Source organism: Anomaloglossus baeobatrachus, chromosome 2 (genome assembly GCF_048569485.1).
Source record: "Anomaloglossus baeobatrachus isolate aAnoBae1 chromosome 2, aAnoBae1.hap1, whole genome shotgun sequence".
NCBI lineage: Eukaryota > Metazoa > Chordata > Amphibia > Anura > Aromobatidae > Anomaloglossus > Anomaloglossus baeobatrachus.
Genome location: NC_134354.1, coordinates 676,983,361 through 677,002,581, shown reverse-complemented (window position 1 = coordinate 677,002,581; position 19,221 = coordinate 676,983,361). Strand labels below are relative to the sequence as shown.

General features: G+C 41.9%; 1 protein-coding gene across 1 annotated transcript in view; it reads right to left on the bottom strand.

The window, feature by feature from the left end:
• Positions 1-19,221, bottom strand: part of VDR (vitamin D receptor) — a 235,163-nt gene that overhangs the window by 82,349 nt on the left and 133,593 nt on the right. The window contains exon 3 of the mRNA XM_075334510.1: positions 13,847-13,997. Coding sequence (XP_075190625.1) covers positions 13,847-13,995 — 149 coding nt within the window. The 5' untranslated portion in view covers positions 13,996-13,997. The remainder of the gene's footprint in view (positions 1-13,846; positions 13,998-19,221) is intronic.

Genomic DNA, 19,221 nt, shown 5'->3' with positions numbered 1-19,221 from the left:
CAGACATATATGGATACACCTAGCACATACACCCACATAGCGCACATGCATGCATACACTGAAAACACACACACACACACACACACACACACACACACACAGCACCCACATGTTTACACTGAGCACATATACACACACATGTATAAACACATAGCAGACATATATGGATACACCTAGCACATACACCCACATAGCGCACATGCATGCATACACTGAAAACACACACACACACACACACACACACACACACACTGCTGGATACTCAACTGTCCCCAGCGATGCAGTCCCCGGCACTGATGTCCCTAGCGCTGCTCCGGCTTCCAGCTTTTCAGTGCAGTGAATATTCAGTAAGTATAATTAGCAGGAGGCAGCAGAGCCAGAGGCAGCATCGCTGGATACAGGTAAATATCGAAAATCTTTTTATTAAAAAGACACGTGTTCTCCCCGGTACATGTCACACGGATCATATCAGTGTGCGGGCTGTGTGACACCCGTGCTGCCGGAGAAAAAAAAGCAGACATTTCTGCGTGTGTGCGTGCGGGGTCAAGAGGGGTCACACGGTCCGTGTGAAAACATGGCCATGTGAGTACCAGTAAGGAATAACATGGGTACGTGTGACATCCGTGTTAAAAACGGATGTTACACGTATCTGAAATACGGACGTCTGAAACCAGCCTAAGGCTAGCGCCACACATCCGTGCCTCCGGCACGTGTTTGTCATTTTTTACACGTACCGGCGGCACGGAGACACTTTAACCAATGCTACCCTATTGTAGCAGGCACACACACGTAAAACCACACGGAACGTGTGTCCGTGTGCGTTTGTACGTGTGTGCGTTTTTGAAAGCGCTGACATGTCAGTGTTTTCTCCCGCAGCACGGGTGTCACACGGCCCGCACCCGCACAACACGGGTGTAGTGTGGATGCGGTCCCGTGTGACACGCGCCGGAGAAAACACACGTCAGTGAAAAAAAAAAAAAAACATTAACTCACCTTCTCCAGCCCTCCTGTCTCCGCCGCTGCTGCCTCTTGCTGCCGACCGCCGCTCATTATTCTCATTGAATATTCACTTCACTGCCTGGCAGCAGCAGCAGCGGGGAGACGGGAGGGCTGGAGACCGAGGATCAGCACCACGGACAGCAGCGCGGACATCAGGAAGGACCAGGTGAGTATAATAATTACCGGTTCTACGTGTGCTATCGCGGATAGCACACGTAGAACACACGTGTCACGCACGTATCAGAGACACGTACTTACCTGCACGCAACACGCAGGGAAAATACATGTCTCTCGGCACGTGCGTGAATTTCACGCGAGTGTGGCAGAAGCCTAAAGCATAGTTAACGTCCTGCATTTTTGGCATTGTTGTAGTGAGGAGAGCCCTCTTAATTTACATGATGCAGGTCTCCAGAAGCACAAACTGCGCACAATGTACACGTACTACTGAGCATTACAAGGGCTTATTTGGAAATTTTAATTTTCTAACATTCGCTGTGTGACTTCAAGGGTGTTTTTCAGAGACTAAATCATCACTACACCCATAGATGAACTCCTAGGTGGGGGGTAATTCCAAAATTTGGTCACTTGAGCAGGTTTCTGCTGTTCTTGCACTTAGGGCCTCTACAAATGGAGTTCACAAACTAATCTAGGATAATCTGTTCTCCAAAAGTCAAAAGGTGCTCCTTCCTTGCAGAGCCCTGTGGTATGGCCAAACAGTACTGTACAGTTACATGTGGGGTATTGCCATGTCCAGGTGAAATTGTGTAATACATTAGGGGGGCTTTTTTACCTATCATCACCCTGGAAATCTAAGTTTAAAAACATGTTAGTGGTAAATATGTAATTTTTTCTTCAGCGCTCAAAAGTATAAAATTTTTGTAATGTCAATATGCTCACTGAATCCCTAGATGAATTCATTGAGGGGTGCAGTTTGTAGAATAGGGTCACTTTTGGAGTTTTTGCTGTTCTGGCACCTCAGGAGCTCTGACAATGTGACATAGAACCTACAAACCATTCCAACTAAATCTGAACTCACATATGGCGCTCCTGTCCTTCACTTTGTCCTGTTTCTCAAAAGTAGTTTTTGACCACATACCGTATATGGGGTATTGGTGTACTCAGGAGAAATGGCACAATAAATTGTATGGTTCATTAGCTCCTGATACCCTAGTGAAAATTAAAGGTTTGGGGTTAAAGCAACATTTTTGTGCTAAAAATGTCTTTTTTCATTTTTGCAGCTCAAGGTTATAAAATTCTATGAAGCACCTGGGGGTTCAAGGTCCTCACCAAATAGCTAGTTTAATTCTTTGAGGGGTCTAGTTTCCAAAATGGGGTCACTTGTGGGGGGGGTTCCACTGTTTAGGCATAGCAGGGATTCTCCAAACCTTGCATGGTTTCCGCTACCTATTCCAGATAATTTTGCATTCTAAGGCTAGGGCCCCACTTTGCGTTTTCCTACTTGCAGTTCTAAACGCACGTTTTCTGCTTAATTGATTTGACCAAAGTTGCCTTTTTCTGAAATTTAGCGCTGAAAACGCATGCGTATTTACCGCGTTTAAGATGCGTTTTCAGCGCTTTTCACCTGCTTTTCCACCTGCGTTTTGATAGATGCGTTTTGAACATCATGACACTGCTAAATAAAGTTTAAATAGTCAAACAATGAAAAAATTGGAAAATAAGAAACAAATCAATATTTTTGTGAAAAAGAATGAAAATAGATTAATTTAATGAAATTATAGCGGTAATATGATATTTAATGGAAAAATAGCAATAATTTATTAAAATTCTTATTTTTAATTGTCGGACTATGTGTGTGTAAAGGGACATATGAAATCATTATTTTGATGTTCAAAAAGCATGTTTTCTGCACTGGAAAAGCAGGTAAAACGCAGGAATTTGCTAGAATCTTGGGTTTTGCCATTTCTCTTAGACTTCAATGTTAGCAAAACGCACCCAAAATGGCAAAAACAATTGACATGTTGCTCCTTTGAACGCATGGTTTTTGCCACAAATCATGCAAATTAAATGCAACGTTTTGAAACGCAAAGTGTGGTCAGAAATTTTACATTTTCCATAGGATAACATGGAAAAACAAAACGCAAGCAATTTGGCCATAAAACGCTGCAGCTCAAAATGCTGCAGAAACACAGGTTAAAAACGCGGGGCCCTAGCCTAAAAGTACTTCCGAGCTCTGCCGAGTGCCAAAACAGTAGATTTCCACCACACGTGGGTCATCAGCATACTCAGAAGAAATTGCACAACAAATTGTATGGTGCATTTTCTCTTGTTTTTTTGTGGGAAAGAGTAACATTTTCCTTCCACATTGCTTTAGTTCCTGTGAACCACCTAAAGGGTTAATGATTAATCTTATTGGATGTGGTTTTGAGCAGTTTAATGATGTGCAGTTTTTTTGTTGTGAAAAAATGAGAAATTGCTGATAAACTTTTAACCCTTCTAAATTCCTAACAAAAAAAAGATCATCCAAAAATTGCGCTGATGTAAAGTATACACGTGGGAATGTTATTTATTAACTATTTTGTGTGACATAACTCTTTGGTTTAATCCTGTAATTAAGGAGTCAATTTTGATCTCGATGACCAGACCAAATTTTAGAATCTGACCGATGTCACTTAATGATGTAATAACTCTGGAACACTTAAACGGATCCCAGTGATTCTGAGATTGTTTTTTTTAGACATATTGTGCTTTATAAAATCTGAAATTTGGCAAAAATTATTGAAAATTTAGCAATTTTCAAACTTCTGTAACCGTTCGGGGCCGATTAAACCCTGAAATACTGCTATCAATCACAGCGGTATGTAAGTGGTTAAACGGGGGTTAAACCCCCCCATAGCAGGATCTACCCCCTCTTAATTATAATCGCAGGAGACGATCATTGCCATTGTATCGTGGGGTCATCCGTTGACCCCAGGGTATGGTGGCTTGTAAGATCCAGCTATAAACTGGTATTTACAGCCAGTCACTGAGGCACTGACAGATCTCATGTGTTGCTATACACAACTGCATCAGCAATAAAAGTGAAAAAACTAATTTACCACAGCGAGACTAAGTGAAAACTTAAAAAAAGTTACAGAAAAAGTGTGGAAAAATAAAAAAAGAACTCAAAGAAAGCACACACAAATCTCAAACTTGCCATTTTGTTTACATACGACTCTTTCATTGCTTTTTATTCACTTTTTTGTGTTTCAGTATAATCAAAAATTGCAAACTTTTTCTCAGTTTGTTGTGGTATTCACCATAGATTTGGTATCGCTGCGTCCACAATCACCCAATCATGTGTACCTTTCCTTGTTTATTTTAGCTTATTTTTATTTTTTTTTTTATTTTAGCTGCCTTTTTGTTTTTTTTGAGAAAACAAAAAGACCAAGAGCGCTGGATCTCATTGTAAAAATAAATCGCATGTACCCCAAATCACAATAGGAAAAAACAATAGAAAAAAAGGGGGTACTACCGTGCTGGTATAATGAGTTAATACCACATTTATGAAGAAGTTGCTTTTATTAGTACAAAAGTGCACAACAATGGACTGAATGAGAGACCTTCATTTTCGCCATTCCTCTGAATTATGGTGCCATTTTGTTTTGGTTTTATTTTATACTCTTTACTTTTTAATTTTTATTTTTATACACCCTTTATACCCCATTTGTGCATACACATATGTGAAACAATGTTTCCACATTTATGTGTATTTTGTTTCCTCGTTATTTGTTGGAGGTATTAGGTTACTCCTTGAATCCGCTGGCCTTGTTCCTTAGGCTGCTTTCACACTACATTTTTTTAACATGCGTCATGAACGTGTTTTTGCTGCAAAAGCAGATCCTGCTTGTCCATCAAAAAAACGCATGCAAACGCATGTGTTATTTTGCAGTATCCTGTCACTTAAAGTTTATGGGCGGGCATTGGAGTCATGTGATCGGGAGTGAGGGGAACTGAACGTGAAAGACTGGGAGCCGGCTTCTGACAGCTGTGCAGGCTCGTAACCAAGGTAAACATCGGGTAACTTGCTTGGATACCCGATATTTACATTGGTTAAAAGTCTCTGCAGCTGCTAGGAGCCGGTTCCCTGCACACGTAACCAACGTAAACATCGGGTAACTAAGACTGTGGTTACCCAATGTTTACCTTGGTTACGAGCGTCCTCCGCTCTCAGGCGGGGGAGAGAGAGGGAGGGGGGTGGGGGAGAGAGGGAGGGGGAGTGAGGGAGGTGGAGAGAGAGGGCGTGGGAGGGGGAGAGAGGGACTGATCACCCGAGGCTGGTTTCTGTGCATGCTCAGTAGAGCAAGCAGGATCCTGTCTATCAGCATGCCAGCGTTCACATGCGTTTGCATGCTGTTTAGTCAGGATCGAGCAATTTTCAGTATTTGGACGCAGCTCAAAAACGCTACAAGTAGCGTTTTTGAAAACAGTTAAAAAACTGCAAGTCGCTGGATCCTTACTATAATGCACGCAAACGCAGGTGAACGCATGTTGACGCGAGTCCATTGCAAATGCATTGAAATGAAAATGCATTTGCACTGGATCCGTTTTTGCGTTAAAAAAAACGTTCAGGACGCATGTTAAAAAAACGTAGTGTGAAAGCAGCCTTATATTGGTCTTGCACTGTGAATGTTTGCACCGACTTCTCTTGTTCCTTCTTGTAACATTAATTTTTTTTTTAGCAGTGTACCTATTTTCCTCTTATTTTTCTATTGTCTTTTTCAGATATTATTTTATTCACTTCTGTCTTTTTTGAATTGGGGAATATATATTTGCAGCTGGGATCTTTACAGGAGAAGGACATTCAGGATTCCATTACAAAACCCTAGGAATGCTCGTCTTGTGACATTTATTATATGTATGATGACCACTGTCGCTGATATTATTGCTATATGCTGCAAATCTGTGTTAACTATCATGTCAGCCAGAGTAGAAATTTTATCTCCACTGGGCCCCATTGATATTGCTGGGTTTTGGGATTCTTTTCTCTTGCTGCTGTTTTTGCCCTTACTTGTGCCAGGAAACAATATGGCTGCAGCTGCCCAGAGCTGCAATGGAGAACTCTGACGCGCACGTGTGACGCCCTGGCCTATCAGGTCGTCAGAGGGTATTGTGCAATCTGCCCTTCTGCACGGTATCCACTCCTCCTTTGTTACGGATCCTGGTCCATTGGTTTTCCTAACAGCTTAGCCAGTCAAAATCCTAGGAACATTTTGCACCGAACCCACCAGACACACCATTGGGGGGCCTGAAGGGAATAGGGCCGCCCACATGGGGGGTTGGTAGGGAGAAGTGAGAAAGTGACAGAAGTGAGACAGGAGTGAAAGGAGTAGGAGGTGGAAAGTGACTCTCTGAGAGGGACAGGGCACTGGTCTGGAGCAGGGCTCCTGGAGTTTACTAGGTGGCAGACGTTGGTCTGGGCCTGGTAGGAGCTGGAACCCCGATAGCAGGGGATCGCGTCAAGGGGCACAGGCCGCCGAGGAGAGCAGTCAGCGGCCTTGAGCCATCACCGGGCAGGGGCCAGGGCACAACGAGGTACGTGGACCCTAGGCTGGGAAGTAGCTTCACGTGTCCCGGTAATTTACTCGACGGGGAGTGAAGACTTCAAGATTCATCCCCAACTTGCTCCAAAACCGGGGTACTAGCACACCGATGGGATAGGACTTTCCCAAATACAGGCCAAAGAAATCCTACGCGTGAACCCTGAGAGCAAGCTCACTCCGTTAGCCATACGGGTGAGCGGGACCCGAAAAGCTTCAAACTTGAGGGTCCAACTACTGAGAAGGTGCCACGGAAAAGGCCACAGGCTAACAGCAACACTAAGGGGGAGAATTCTCAGAATTCTGGTTTACAAGCTGTCGGAGTTGTTATTCTTGGACTCAGTGAGTACGCTGAAAAGCCTCTTTTCCTCTACCCATCGGCACCCCATTCACCAACACCCAACGGGCCCCAGGGCTCAAACGCCCTACCCACGGAGGGGTTAAACATCCTAGTGCTACACCATCACCACAGGGCTCCCCAACAACAGCGGTGGTCTTCTACATTACCATGCACCGTGGGTGGCGTCACGAACTTACACATCCCCTGTACATATTTATCCCCTCTCTTTTAAATTAGAGTGTCCGCGCGAACCCCCGGGTCCGAAGACCCCTCGAGCCACTGCGGCTCCGGATCCGAGCGGCTCGGCCTCTGGCACGGGGGCGGTACACGCGCACTCTGACCCGGCCTCGGTGCTATGACTTCTGAGTATGACGTCACCGGGAGTTTTCTCCCAAACCCGGAAGTCATATCGAGTGCCGGTATCCGGAGTGAACAGTGCGCCCAGCTGTCTCCAGACACAGCGCTGATTAATCAGCTGCCGCCCCAGGTCTGCCAGCTTTATATATATATATACACTAGTGTAATGACAAAAAAATTTTTTTAATGAAACCATGTGCAATCGAGGAACTTTTATGGGTAATTTAAGAATAAGTATTATTTTTTGTTTTTTTAAAAAAAGTTCCCCCTTTCATTCAAATGAAATAAGGAAAAAATTATTTTTTTCCTCCCAAAAAAGGACATGCAATTTTGCAATATTGAAACGATAATAGTAATAACTAAGCAACTTTTATTATTCGTTTTTTAACAAATACGGTATAAAACAGTTAATTATAAGTACAATATGTACAAAAGAAGTGTTTAAAAATTATTTTTTCCTATGCATTTTAGATTCAAAAATTCAATTTTTTTTTATTTCACATGTAGTTCCTCCATCAGTTTTACAGCACATTCAGCATTTTGGTTAGATCTGGGAATGTCAATTAATGACTCCTCAACCAACCAGTGCGCCTTCAAACACTTAATTGCCTTCTTGCACTTTGTCTTGGTGAGTGAGGTTAACATTGCATTGAAGGACGCTACGTTGTAGTGTTGCGACTGGAACTAGGCATTTGCCCATTCATAGCAGATGAAGTCGCATGCTATACCGAGGACGCGGCGCCACTCTGGTATCAGAAAAAATGCTATAACAGCATATACAGCTCGCGAGTTCCATCTTGCCATGTGCAGGTTTGGGAGTTTCTTCCAACTGATTCGAGGCCAACGTGATGTTTTGTAATGACGATATGCCTGACATAGTTCATATAAGAACTTGAAATCATCTCGCCATCCAGGATTCTCGCCTGTGTTGACATCATCTGTTGCAACTTGGTGGTAATCAATCTGAAGTGAGGCATAGTTTTCTGTTAATTTGTCAAAGAAGAAATAATTGAGTTCTGGTTTCTTCGTTGACTCTGGAATAAGGAAATTCATGACGTGCTTCAGTAGGAGGTCGAGTACATGGTGTTGACAGCCAATGTATTGTGGCTTCTGAAAGCCCTTTCTCAAGACATCATCCTGTATCAGCGTTACAATCCCGTTCAAACGACCAGTATTTACTGCTGCCGTGTCGCAGATTATCATGCGAATATTTTCCCAAGCGTCGGATTCATCAATTAGCTGATGTAGTTCCTTGTGAATAGCCGTGGCAGAACCAGTCTCACATTTCAGAATACCGAGTTTGATTTCGGTTGTGGTATTTTTCAGCAGAACTACTTGATACTCTTCCCCTTGGATTCTTTTACCATCGAAATGGAGACAATAGGGATCTTTGCTTTGAAGTTTTTCAAAAATTTTGGTTTTAATTTTCTGTCCTTCTGAGATTATTTGTCTCCAGATACCCGACTGACTTGGAACCGGTACATCATAACCTTGTTCAGCAATGGTTGCAAGCACTTTGTTTGCTTTATGTGTAGAAATGCTGTTTTTCAGTACCAGTAAACTCGCTGTTGTAGTGCTTGCTCTTTTGTATTTCGGTGTGCGTTCAGGAGAAGATGACGCGGAAGAAGAGGTTGGCTTTGGAGTCTCGGGTAAAGATTCAGAGTCAGTATCATGTGTGGGTTGCGATGGCGAAGTGCTGGCTTGAGCTTGAAATATTGATAGTCGGATTTGTTTTCTTGGATGAATTGATTCCAAAGGAGCTTGTTTGAGCGTCGAATAACCAACCTTGCCTCCACTCTCAACTTCCCTCAGGTAGAGCTCTTTATCCTCCGAGTTTTTCCATTCTCCATTAACGTTGGTGACATCAAATAACTGAGAAAGTGTTATTATATTACTTAGAAATCTATAAACATTTACACTATTTATTCCGATAATTTTATCACTTATTCACTTCATATACACTTTTTAAATTAAAAAACTTATTCACAGTAAAATTCACTTTCTAGTATCCAAGATGGCTGCCTGACTCCAAATGTACCACATGCTTTTCAATTCTTTCAGCTCTTCTTATAGCACGTTTGTAAGGCTAGATCTAACTTTTAAAGAAAACGTTAAATATAAATTTTTAATGGGTAACAATTAAAAATGTCATTTTTTCACTAGATTATTCTTGATGTTCTAATTTATTCCTGAATATTCTAAATCATTTCAGAATCTTCAAAAAATTAAAAAACACGAAAAATCGTTTTTTTTGAAAATTTTGAAATAAAAAAGAGGGGGAACTTTTTTGAATATTTTACAAATTTGATGATACTAATGTCATTTGAATGCAATTGTTCCTTGAATGTAAGGGGTTTCATTTTTGTTTTGCAAAATGTTTAAAATAGTCATCCCACTAGTATACAGCCTATTTACACTGCAGCGGTAACGGTCTCCCCGAAGCAGCACACGCGAAACACGTGTCGGGACCGGTCCCACACGTGTGGGTGACAGACTCCCCCCCCCCTTTTTCTCCGTGTATGCTATAAGCAGGTAGGTCTCCAGGTGCTACTTTACCACCAATATTGTTTTTATATGATTTATTGTTCTGCACCTTGTTACTTTTTCATCATTGGTGGGTTATTTAAATACTGTATGTGGCCCTGTGATTGACCCTTGCATACTGTACATCTTAGTATACATGCTTGGTCTTATTTTTAATCTATATGCATGTTATTTATTAGTGGGACCTTCCTCATTACTCATAGCAAAAAAGGGCAACCAGTCCAGTTAGCCCAGGCCAACACATCTAATGCACAAACAGGATGCAGACAAGCCTCTCAACATGATGGACACTTCACAGGTGCAAGGTAAATTGCACACTAGTGGCGCGCATAGGGCACTGTTCACACTTGTATGCGCATGGTGTCCAGCCAGCAACCTATTACCACGCCCTTACTATTAGATTAGGTGGGTTACTCGGACACTACTCACTGCAGCACGTAAGGGACAGAAATTCCACTATGCACGGCCGTATTAAGAGGCCCGGCTGCACCCCGCATAATCAAAGTGCAAAAAAAAATACATATAAAATATATGTGAGGTATTAGTTTGTAAATTGGCCAATGTACGTAAGCCCACAATCCTCATCACGGATCCCATCGCTTGTGGGTCCCTACACTGATAAATATCAAAAATAGCAACAAGAAGAGGAGATAAAAACTCCCCCAAAATTTTTTTGAACTTTGATTATGCGGGGTGCAGCCGGGCCTCTTAATACGGCCGTGCATAGTGGAATTTCTGTCCCTTACGTGCTGCAGTGAGTAGTGTCCGAGTAACCCGCCTAATCTAATAGTAAGGGCGTGGTAATAGGTTGCTGGCTGGACACCATGCACATACAAGTGTGAACAGTGCCCTATGCGCGCCACTAGTGTGCAATTTACCTTGCACCTGTGAAGTGTCCATCATGTTGAGAGGCTTGTCTGCATCCTGTTTGTGCATTAGATGTGTTGGCCTGGGCTAACTGGACTGGTTGCCCTTTTTTGCTGTGAGAACATTTTATAATACATTTTTGGGGGAGTTTTTATCTCCTCTTCTTGTTGCTATTTTTGGACCTTCCTCATTACTATTTATACTCCTTAGTGTGATAAAAAAAACTTTTTTTGGGGGGGAGCCTTTCTCCCTCATGTGGGACTTTTTTCCGCCATCCTGCATCTGTATCTGGTTATCTACTTATTATACATTCTATTAATTGTTTTACTGCCACTTATGTACTATTGTTGTGCACTTTTTTACTAATAAAAGCAACTTCTTCATAAATGTGGTTTTAACTCATTATGTACCAGCACGGTAGTATCCCCTTTTTCTATTGTTCTATTGTTTTTTCCTTTTATTATTTTTTTGTTTGTGGTTGAGGAAAGTGCATGAAAATGTGTGTGGTTAACAAAACAGGTGTGGCTTTTAAAATGGGCAAGGTTTCTTAACACAAACAGGGAACCTGTTACACATGAGAATCCCACTCCTGCAGACAAGTGACATAAATACTTAGTTATTCAGCTAATATGCAAAAATATATATATTGATGGGAGCATAAAGTTAGCCCATACAATACTGCCACTAGCCCGGGGTCATGAATTAAAAGTAATCAAACGGGATTCACAGGATCGTTCATATTTCACATAAGCTTAAGGGCCGCAATTCTAGGTGCTTTGTGTCCACCATTATCAATCCGTAATAATTCTTAATGCCTAAATAAATATCACTCCATCAATCATACCTTTGCTATTTATTCCATTAGGATATAGCAGCAGCCTTCTATATTAACATAGTGATAGAATAGCAACAAAACCAATTCAATATTTACTCAGATCCTTCATCATCTCGATCATCTAAGCCATTATATCCTCCAATAATCCACATCTTATTTGTATTGCAGGTGAGGGAGACTAATTATTTGCTCAAACACTCTCTCTAGCACCCTGAGCATTATCTATCCGCAACAACAGAAAAGTAAACTGAATGAAGCCATAGTAATGGTTAAGGTTGGGGTCACATGTAGCGACGCACCAACGATCCCACCAGCGATCCGACCTGGCAGGGATCATTGGTGCGTTGCTACATGGTCGCTGGTGAGCTGTCAATCAGGCAGATCTCACCAGCGACCAGCCATCAGCGACTCGTGTAACGATGCTGCTCTTGGTAACCAGGGTAAATATCGGGTAAATAAGAAAAGTGCTTTGCTTGGTTACCCAATATTTACCCTGGTTATCAGCGTACACCGCTTACACAGAGTCGGTGCTCGTTGGTCTCCCGCAGTCAAATACGCTGATGCGTGCTGCACAGCGGGAGACCAACGAGCAAAAAATGAACCAGAACAGTGTGTAACAATCATCGATTTCACAGCAGGGGCCAGGTCGCTGCTTAGTGTCACACACAGCGAGATCGCTGATGAGGTCACTGGTACGTGTCAAAACCTGTGACTCAGCAGTGATCTCGCTCGCAATCTCACTATGTGAGAAGTACCCCTAAGACTTTCATGGCTGAGATTGTTAATGACAAAAAGGAGAAGGCTCCTCAGAATAATGTTAAAAGATTCACAGAGTATATTAAAAATAAAAAGCATACCCAGTGAATCTGAAGTTCTGATGCTCTTTTATAAGACCGCTTTGCCCCTGCACCAATTGAAGCAAAGTAGCAATGAAGTTGGCTGGGATCTGGAGCTAATAGCGCTCCCCAGTGTTCCCGGGTGACCTCAGAACATTACTTACAAATAGTGTTGAGCGAGTAGTTAACTATTCGTACTCGCTATGCTGTTAGTGAGTACTATCCGCTACTTGCATATTCATTACGCGTAGCGGGCGCAATGTAAGTCAATGGGAAATAGTCGCTAGGTAGTGAGTAACCCGAATGCCGTACTTTTCGTGCAAGTAGCGAACAGTACGGCTTTCGGATTACTTGCTACTTAGCGAGTATTTCCAATTGAATACATTGCCCCTGCTACTCGTAACGAATATGCAAGTAGTGGACAGTGTTCGCTAACAGCATAGCAAGGACGAATAGTTAACTACTCGCTCAACACTACTTACAAACGCTCTTGGAAAAAGCTTGTAAGCACCGCTCATGTACAGCCAGTTTGAGTAGATAGCATTGATGGTCTAATCCTTTGGCAATAAACAGTAAACAAAAAAAAATTATGAACAGGAACAAATTTTAACAAGTGATTTTCAAGGTTGATCAATTTCACAACAAGCTCTTTGCAAACATGAGCATATTGGGAGATGGGGAAAACCCTATAAAACAAACATATGTGGATTAACCAAAAAAAAATGGCCAATATCTGTATTAACATACAAGATTAGCTCACCAAATATTGACGTAAAGTTTTTAATGCATATTGTAAGCGTTTTTTGACAACTTCTGATAACAGGATCTTAACAGAAAAAAACCTAACCTACTCAATTAATGTTTTTCTAATATAAGCAAATTAGAAGAGTTCAGGTATGCCACCACAATCAGTTATTAGTTATTTACGGTAGAATCTCCCAAATAATGGTCAACTACGTCATAGTGATTGTCTCATTACCCCACCATTTATTTATCATGTAAAAGGTGGCTACATTAAGACCACACACAGGGGAGAAAAAACTACCGTGCGGGTAACAGGATGGCTAAAACCTGTAGTTCTACTATAAATTAATGTGGTTACTATAACCACACTATTTTAATATTTAGCCTGTAATAATTTTTAAATAAAACATAATTTTTAGTGGAACCTTTAACGATACAAATTACTCTTGAAATATAATTTATCACTAAATACTCTACCAAATAATGTTTGTATTAAGCTACTATACGTTGTGTAGACTCGATTGTAAACATACTGATAACATAAAATATGCATTAATTAAAAGAAAAAAAAAAAATATATATATATATATATATATATATATATATATATATATATATATATATATATATATATATATATATATATATATATATATATATATATATATATATATATATATATATATATATATATATATATATATATATATACACACACACATACATACATGTATACATACACACAGTATATATATATATACTCTAGATCCTGATCTGTTTATCGTACCTGAAAAAGCCTTTGCAGCCCTCACATGTCATGGCATTGAAGTGGAAACCAGTAGCTTTGTCCCCGCAGACTCCACATATCCGAGGAACGTTCTTATCGATTTCCATGTCACAATCAGAGAGGGATGTACTTGCGTGCATGTAATCCATGACTAAAAGAAAAAGAAATGCCATTTATTGCAATGAAAAAGGATTTTAAAGATATAGATGACGTTTTAAGGAATTTTTCAGGACGTATTAATGTGATCAAAGAGGTTCAACCACTGATAACCCATGATGACCAGTAAGGACCTTGGCACATCTTTACATGAGACTGGTAATTGTACTGGACGTTACCTCATCATGGCCATGTCACATTTATACATTATATTTGCCTTATGTCAGATTCAGAAAATAAATGAGACAAGAGTAACAAAATATGAAAAGAGATACTATTTATGCATAATTTCCAGTTAATAGATGTCACCATCTGTTAGGCTATATTCACATGCAGCGTTTTTTGTTGTTTGTTCAGAAAAGAAGCTGCTTTTTACAGTACCAGCAAAAGCTTTAAGATTTCAGAAATCTCTTGCTCACGCTTTTTTTCCCTGACTAAATTGAGCTCTGCGGCATTTTTTATTTATTTTTTTAAAAATCTGTAGCATGCCAATTCATTCAGGGTTTTTGCAGTACCGTATTTTTCAGATTATAGGATGCACTTATTCTCGTGTATTGAGGAAGGGGCAGCTACTCTTAAAGTGTCGGTGGTGCGGGCTTCAAATAATGACGCCCAGAGTCGGCGCGTGCGCAGATGGAGGTCTCGCCTCAAGATCTCATCTGCGCAGGCGCTGCCTCTGACCCATTGATTCCCTGCGGCAGACTTAAGGTAAATGGCGCTCGGAGATGGGGCGTGGGAAGATGAGATTTCTGCTGGTTATTGAGCTGAGCGCTCCATCTGTGCATGCGCTGTGTCTTGGCGCCATTTCTTTGAAACAGCCTACAGTTTCTGGATGTTCCAGCCTCACAGCGCCCACAGCGAGCATCTGGGACAGCCGCTGCACCGCCTGCAGCATCGCCCTGCTCCACCACCGCCCCTGCCTCCTGTGACCTCGCTCCGCCACCGCTGCCGCCCCCCTCTGATAAGACAGCAGTGGATTATAAGACGGACCCCATATTTTTCCCCCCCTTTTTTTCTCTAAATTTGGGGTGCATCTTCTAAACCGATGTGTCTAATAAAATGAAAAGCACGGTATTTTTTTTCACCAATTGAAAACAATGAGAAAGTGCAACAGCTTTAGCAGTGCTTTTTTAATATTTTTTTTGCTCAATACAACTAACCTTATGAAATATACACTATAAACAAATCACACAATTAAGCTGCACCCCTCTCCCCCCAAAAAAACAGCAAAAATAAAAAAAAAGGGGAAGAAGAACTATGTTTTGAGTGCATCATATGAACATAGCCTTACAATTGCACACAGTTGGCAATGCCTAGTGCACAGACAGAATAAAAGGGATTTTACATACAGTGCCTACAAGTAGTATTCAACCCCCTGCAGATTTAGCAGGTTTGATAAGATGCAAATAAGTTAGAGCCTGCAAACTTCAAACAAGAGCAGGATTTATTAACAGATGCATAAATCTTACAAACCAACAAGTTATATTGCTCAGTTAAATTTTAATAAATTTTCAACATAAAAGTGTGGGTCAATTATTATTCAACCTCTAGGTTTAATATTTTGTGGAATAACCCTTGTTTGCAATTACAGCTAATAATCATCTTTTATAAGACCTGATCAGGCCGGCACAGGTCTCTGGAGTTATCTTGGCCCACTCCTCCATGCAGATCTTCTCCAAGTTATCTAGGTTCTTTGGGTGTCTCATGTGGACTTTAATCTTGAGCTCCTTCCACAAGTTTTCAATTGGGTTAAGGTCAGGAGACTGACTAGGCCACTGCAACACCTTGATTTTTTCCCTCTTGAACCAGGCCTTGGTTTTCTTGGCTGTGTGCTTTGGGTCGTTGTCTTGTTGGAAGATGAAATGACGACCCATCTTAAGATCCTTGATGGAGGAGCGGAGGTTCTTGGCCAAAATCTCCAATTAGGCCGTGCTATCCATCTTCCCATGGATGCGGACCAGATGGCCAGGCCCCTTGGCTGAGAAACAGCCCCACAGCATGATGCTGCCACCACCATGCTTGACTGTAGGGATGATATTCTTGGGGTCGTATGCAGTGCCATCCAGTCTCCAAACGTCACGTGTGTGGTTGGCACCAAAGATCTCGATCTTGGTCTCATCAGACCAGAGAACCTTGAACCAGTCTGTCTCAGAGTCCTCCAAGTGATCATGAGCAAACTGTAGACGAGCCTTGACATGACGCTTTGAAAGTAAAGGTACCTTACGGGCTCGTCTGGAACGGAGACAATTGCGGTGGAGTACGTTACTTATGGTATTGACTGAAACCAATGTCCCCACTGCCATGAGATCTTCCCGGAGCTCCTTCCTTGTTGTCCTTGGGTTAGCCTTGACTCTTCGGACAAGCATGGCCTCGGCACGGGTGGAAACTTTCAAAGGCTGTCCAGGCCGTGGAAGGCTAACAGTAGTTCCATAAGCCTTCCACTTCCGGATGATGCTCCCAACAGTGGAGACAGGTAGGCCCAACTCCTTGGAAACGGTTTTGTACCCCTTGCCAGCCTTGTGACACTCCACGATCTTGTCTCTGATGGCCTTGGAATGCTCCTTTGTCTTTCCCATGTTGACCAAGTATGAGTGCTGTTCACAAGTTTGGGGAGGGTCTTAATTAGTCAGAAAAGGCTGGAAAAAGAGATAATTAATCCAAACATGTGAAGCTCATTGTTCTTTGTGCCTGAAATACTTCTTAATACTTTAGGGGAACCAAACAGAATTCTTGTGGTTTGAGGGGTTGAATAATAAATGACCCTCTGAATAAACTTTTCACAATTTAAAAAAAAAAAAAAAAAAAAAAAAGAAATAACATTCTTTTTTGCTGCAGTGCATTTCACACTTCCAGGCTGATCTACAGTCCAAATGTCACAATGCCAAGTTAATTCCGAATGTGTAAACCTGCTAAATCTGCAGGGGGTTGAATACTACTTGTAGGCACTGTAGTACATATCTTAGAAAGCAGTAAAGGCCCCGTCACACTAAGCAACATCGCTAGCAACATCGCTGCTAACGAACAACTTTTGTGACGTTGCTAGCGATGTTGCTGTGTGTGACATCCAGCAACAACCTGGCCCCTGCTGTGAGGTCGTTGGTTGTTGCTGAATGTCCTGGGCCATTTTTTAGTTGTTGCTGTCCTGCTGTGAAGCACAGATCGCTGTGTGTGACAGCGAGACAGCAACAACTAAATGTGCAGGCAGCAGGAGCCGGCTTCTGCGGAGGCTGGTAACCACAGTAAACATCGGGTAACCAAGAAGCCCTGTCCTTGGTTACCCGATATTTACCTTTGATACCAGCCTCCGCCGCTCTCACTGTGAGTGCCGGCTCCTGCTCTGTGCACATGTAGCTGCAGGACACATCGGGTTAATTAACCCGATGTGTGCTGTAGCTATGAGAGCAAGGAGCCAGCGCTAAGCAGTGTGCGCTGCTCCCTGCTCTGTGCACATTTAGCTGCAGTACACATCGGGTAATTAACCCGATGTGTGCTGTAACTAGGAAAGCAAGGAGCCAGCGCTAAGCGATGTGCGCTGCTCCCTGCTCTCTGCACGTGTAGCTGCAGCACACATCGGGTAATTAACCCGATGTGTGCTGTAACTAGGAGAGCAGGGAGCCAGCGCTCAGTGTGCGCTGCTCCCTGCTCTCTGCACGTGTAGCTCCGTGCGCTGGTAACCAAGGTAAATATCGGGTTGGTTACCCGATATTTACCTTAGTTACCAAGCGCAGCATCTTCCACGCGGCGCTGGGGGCTGGTCACTGGTTGCTGGTGAGCTCACCAGCAACTCGTGTAGCCACGCTCCAGCGATCCCTGCCAGGTCAGGTTGCTGGTGGGATCGCTGGAGCGTCGCAGTGTGACATCTCACCAGCAACCTCCTAGCAACTTACCAGCGATCCCTATCGTTCTTGGGATCGCTGGTAAGTTGCTTAGTGTGACTGGACCTTAAGAGTATGCGCTTTCACCACACCAGGCAGTTACCGTACATTGAAGTCTATAAGATTACCTGAGGTCCTGCCTGGAAAAATTCCAAAATTTCACAACAGATTATTCACTGGGAGTTCCCTGCAGTGGGTCTTGTTCTCCAGCAGTGATATAATCCTGATTTACTGGAAGAGACTGGAAATAGGGTTGTTATGCCAATACATGTGCATGCAACCCTGTTATTAACCCCTTACAGATGTGAGCATTTTTTGTAATGTACTCTTTTGTTTTCTCTTTGCCTTCCAGGAGCCATGACATTTCTATTTTTCTATCAACAGGATTTGTTTCCTGAAGATGAGTTGTGCTTTTGCTCAATACCATTCACTTTACTATAAAATATACTGAAAAAAAAAGAATAAAAAAAATCCTAGTGAGGTTAAATTGTAGAAAAAAAAAAATCTATTGAGCTAGTGTTTTGGGGGTTTATTTTTAAGATGTTGATTTTTCAGTAAAAAATAACCTGGGACACAGTGAAAAAAGGTGAAAGAATGGACGTCACGATAAATCCTTGTGCAGGTAACGCAAAATACTGGTAGGGAAAAACATATCCAGCATCCAAAGATCATTCCAATGGTCTTAATGGAAAACAGAAAAATATCAACAAGAGGCAGACGTGTTTTGGACTATACTGAGTAAGGACATATAGTCAGAAACACCTATACTTCTCGGTGATATTTATCTGTTTTTATCTTATTGGAGGTTTCCAATGAGACGATTTTAATGAATTTTTGGAATAAGGCTATGTGCGCACCTAACCATTTTTTGTAGCTATGAAGATGCTGCATTTTTGACCGCAAAAACGCACCCACGGCAAAAACGCAGCATTTTTTGTTGCGTTTCATTGTGTTTTTAACTGCGTTTTGCTGCGTTTTTGATTACTGTGTTTTTCAATGCAAAACGCAAGGAAGAATTGATATGTCCATTTTTTTTTTTTTACTTCAAAAACGTAGCTAAAAAAAACCAAAAAAAACCGCTGTGTGCAGACAGCAAAAATGAAAACTCATAGACTTTGCTGGTGAAGCAAAGTCATGCAGTTTTCTGAACAAAAAAGCACAAAAACGCACCCGAAAAACTGTCGGAAGACCATTTCCGGTGACTACCTCTTGAAGCTCATCAAGAGAATGCCAAGAGTTTGCAAAGCAATAATCAAAGCAAAAGGTGGCTACTTTGAAGAACCTAAAATATAAGACATATTTTCAGTTGTTTCACACTTTTTTGTTAAGTATTTCATTCCACAT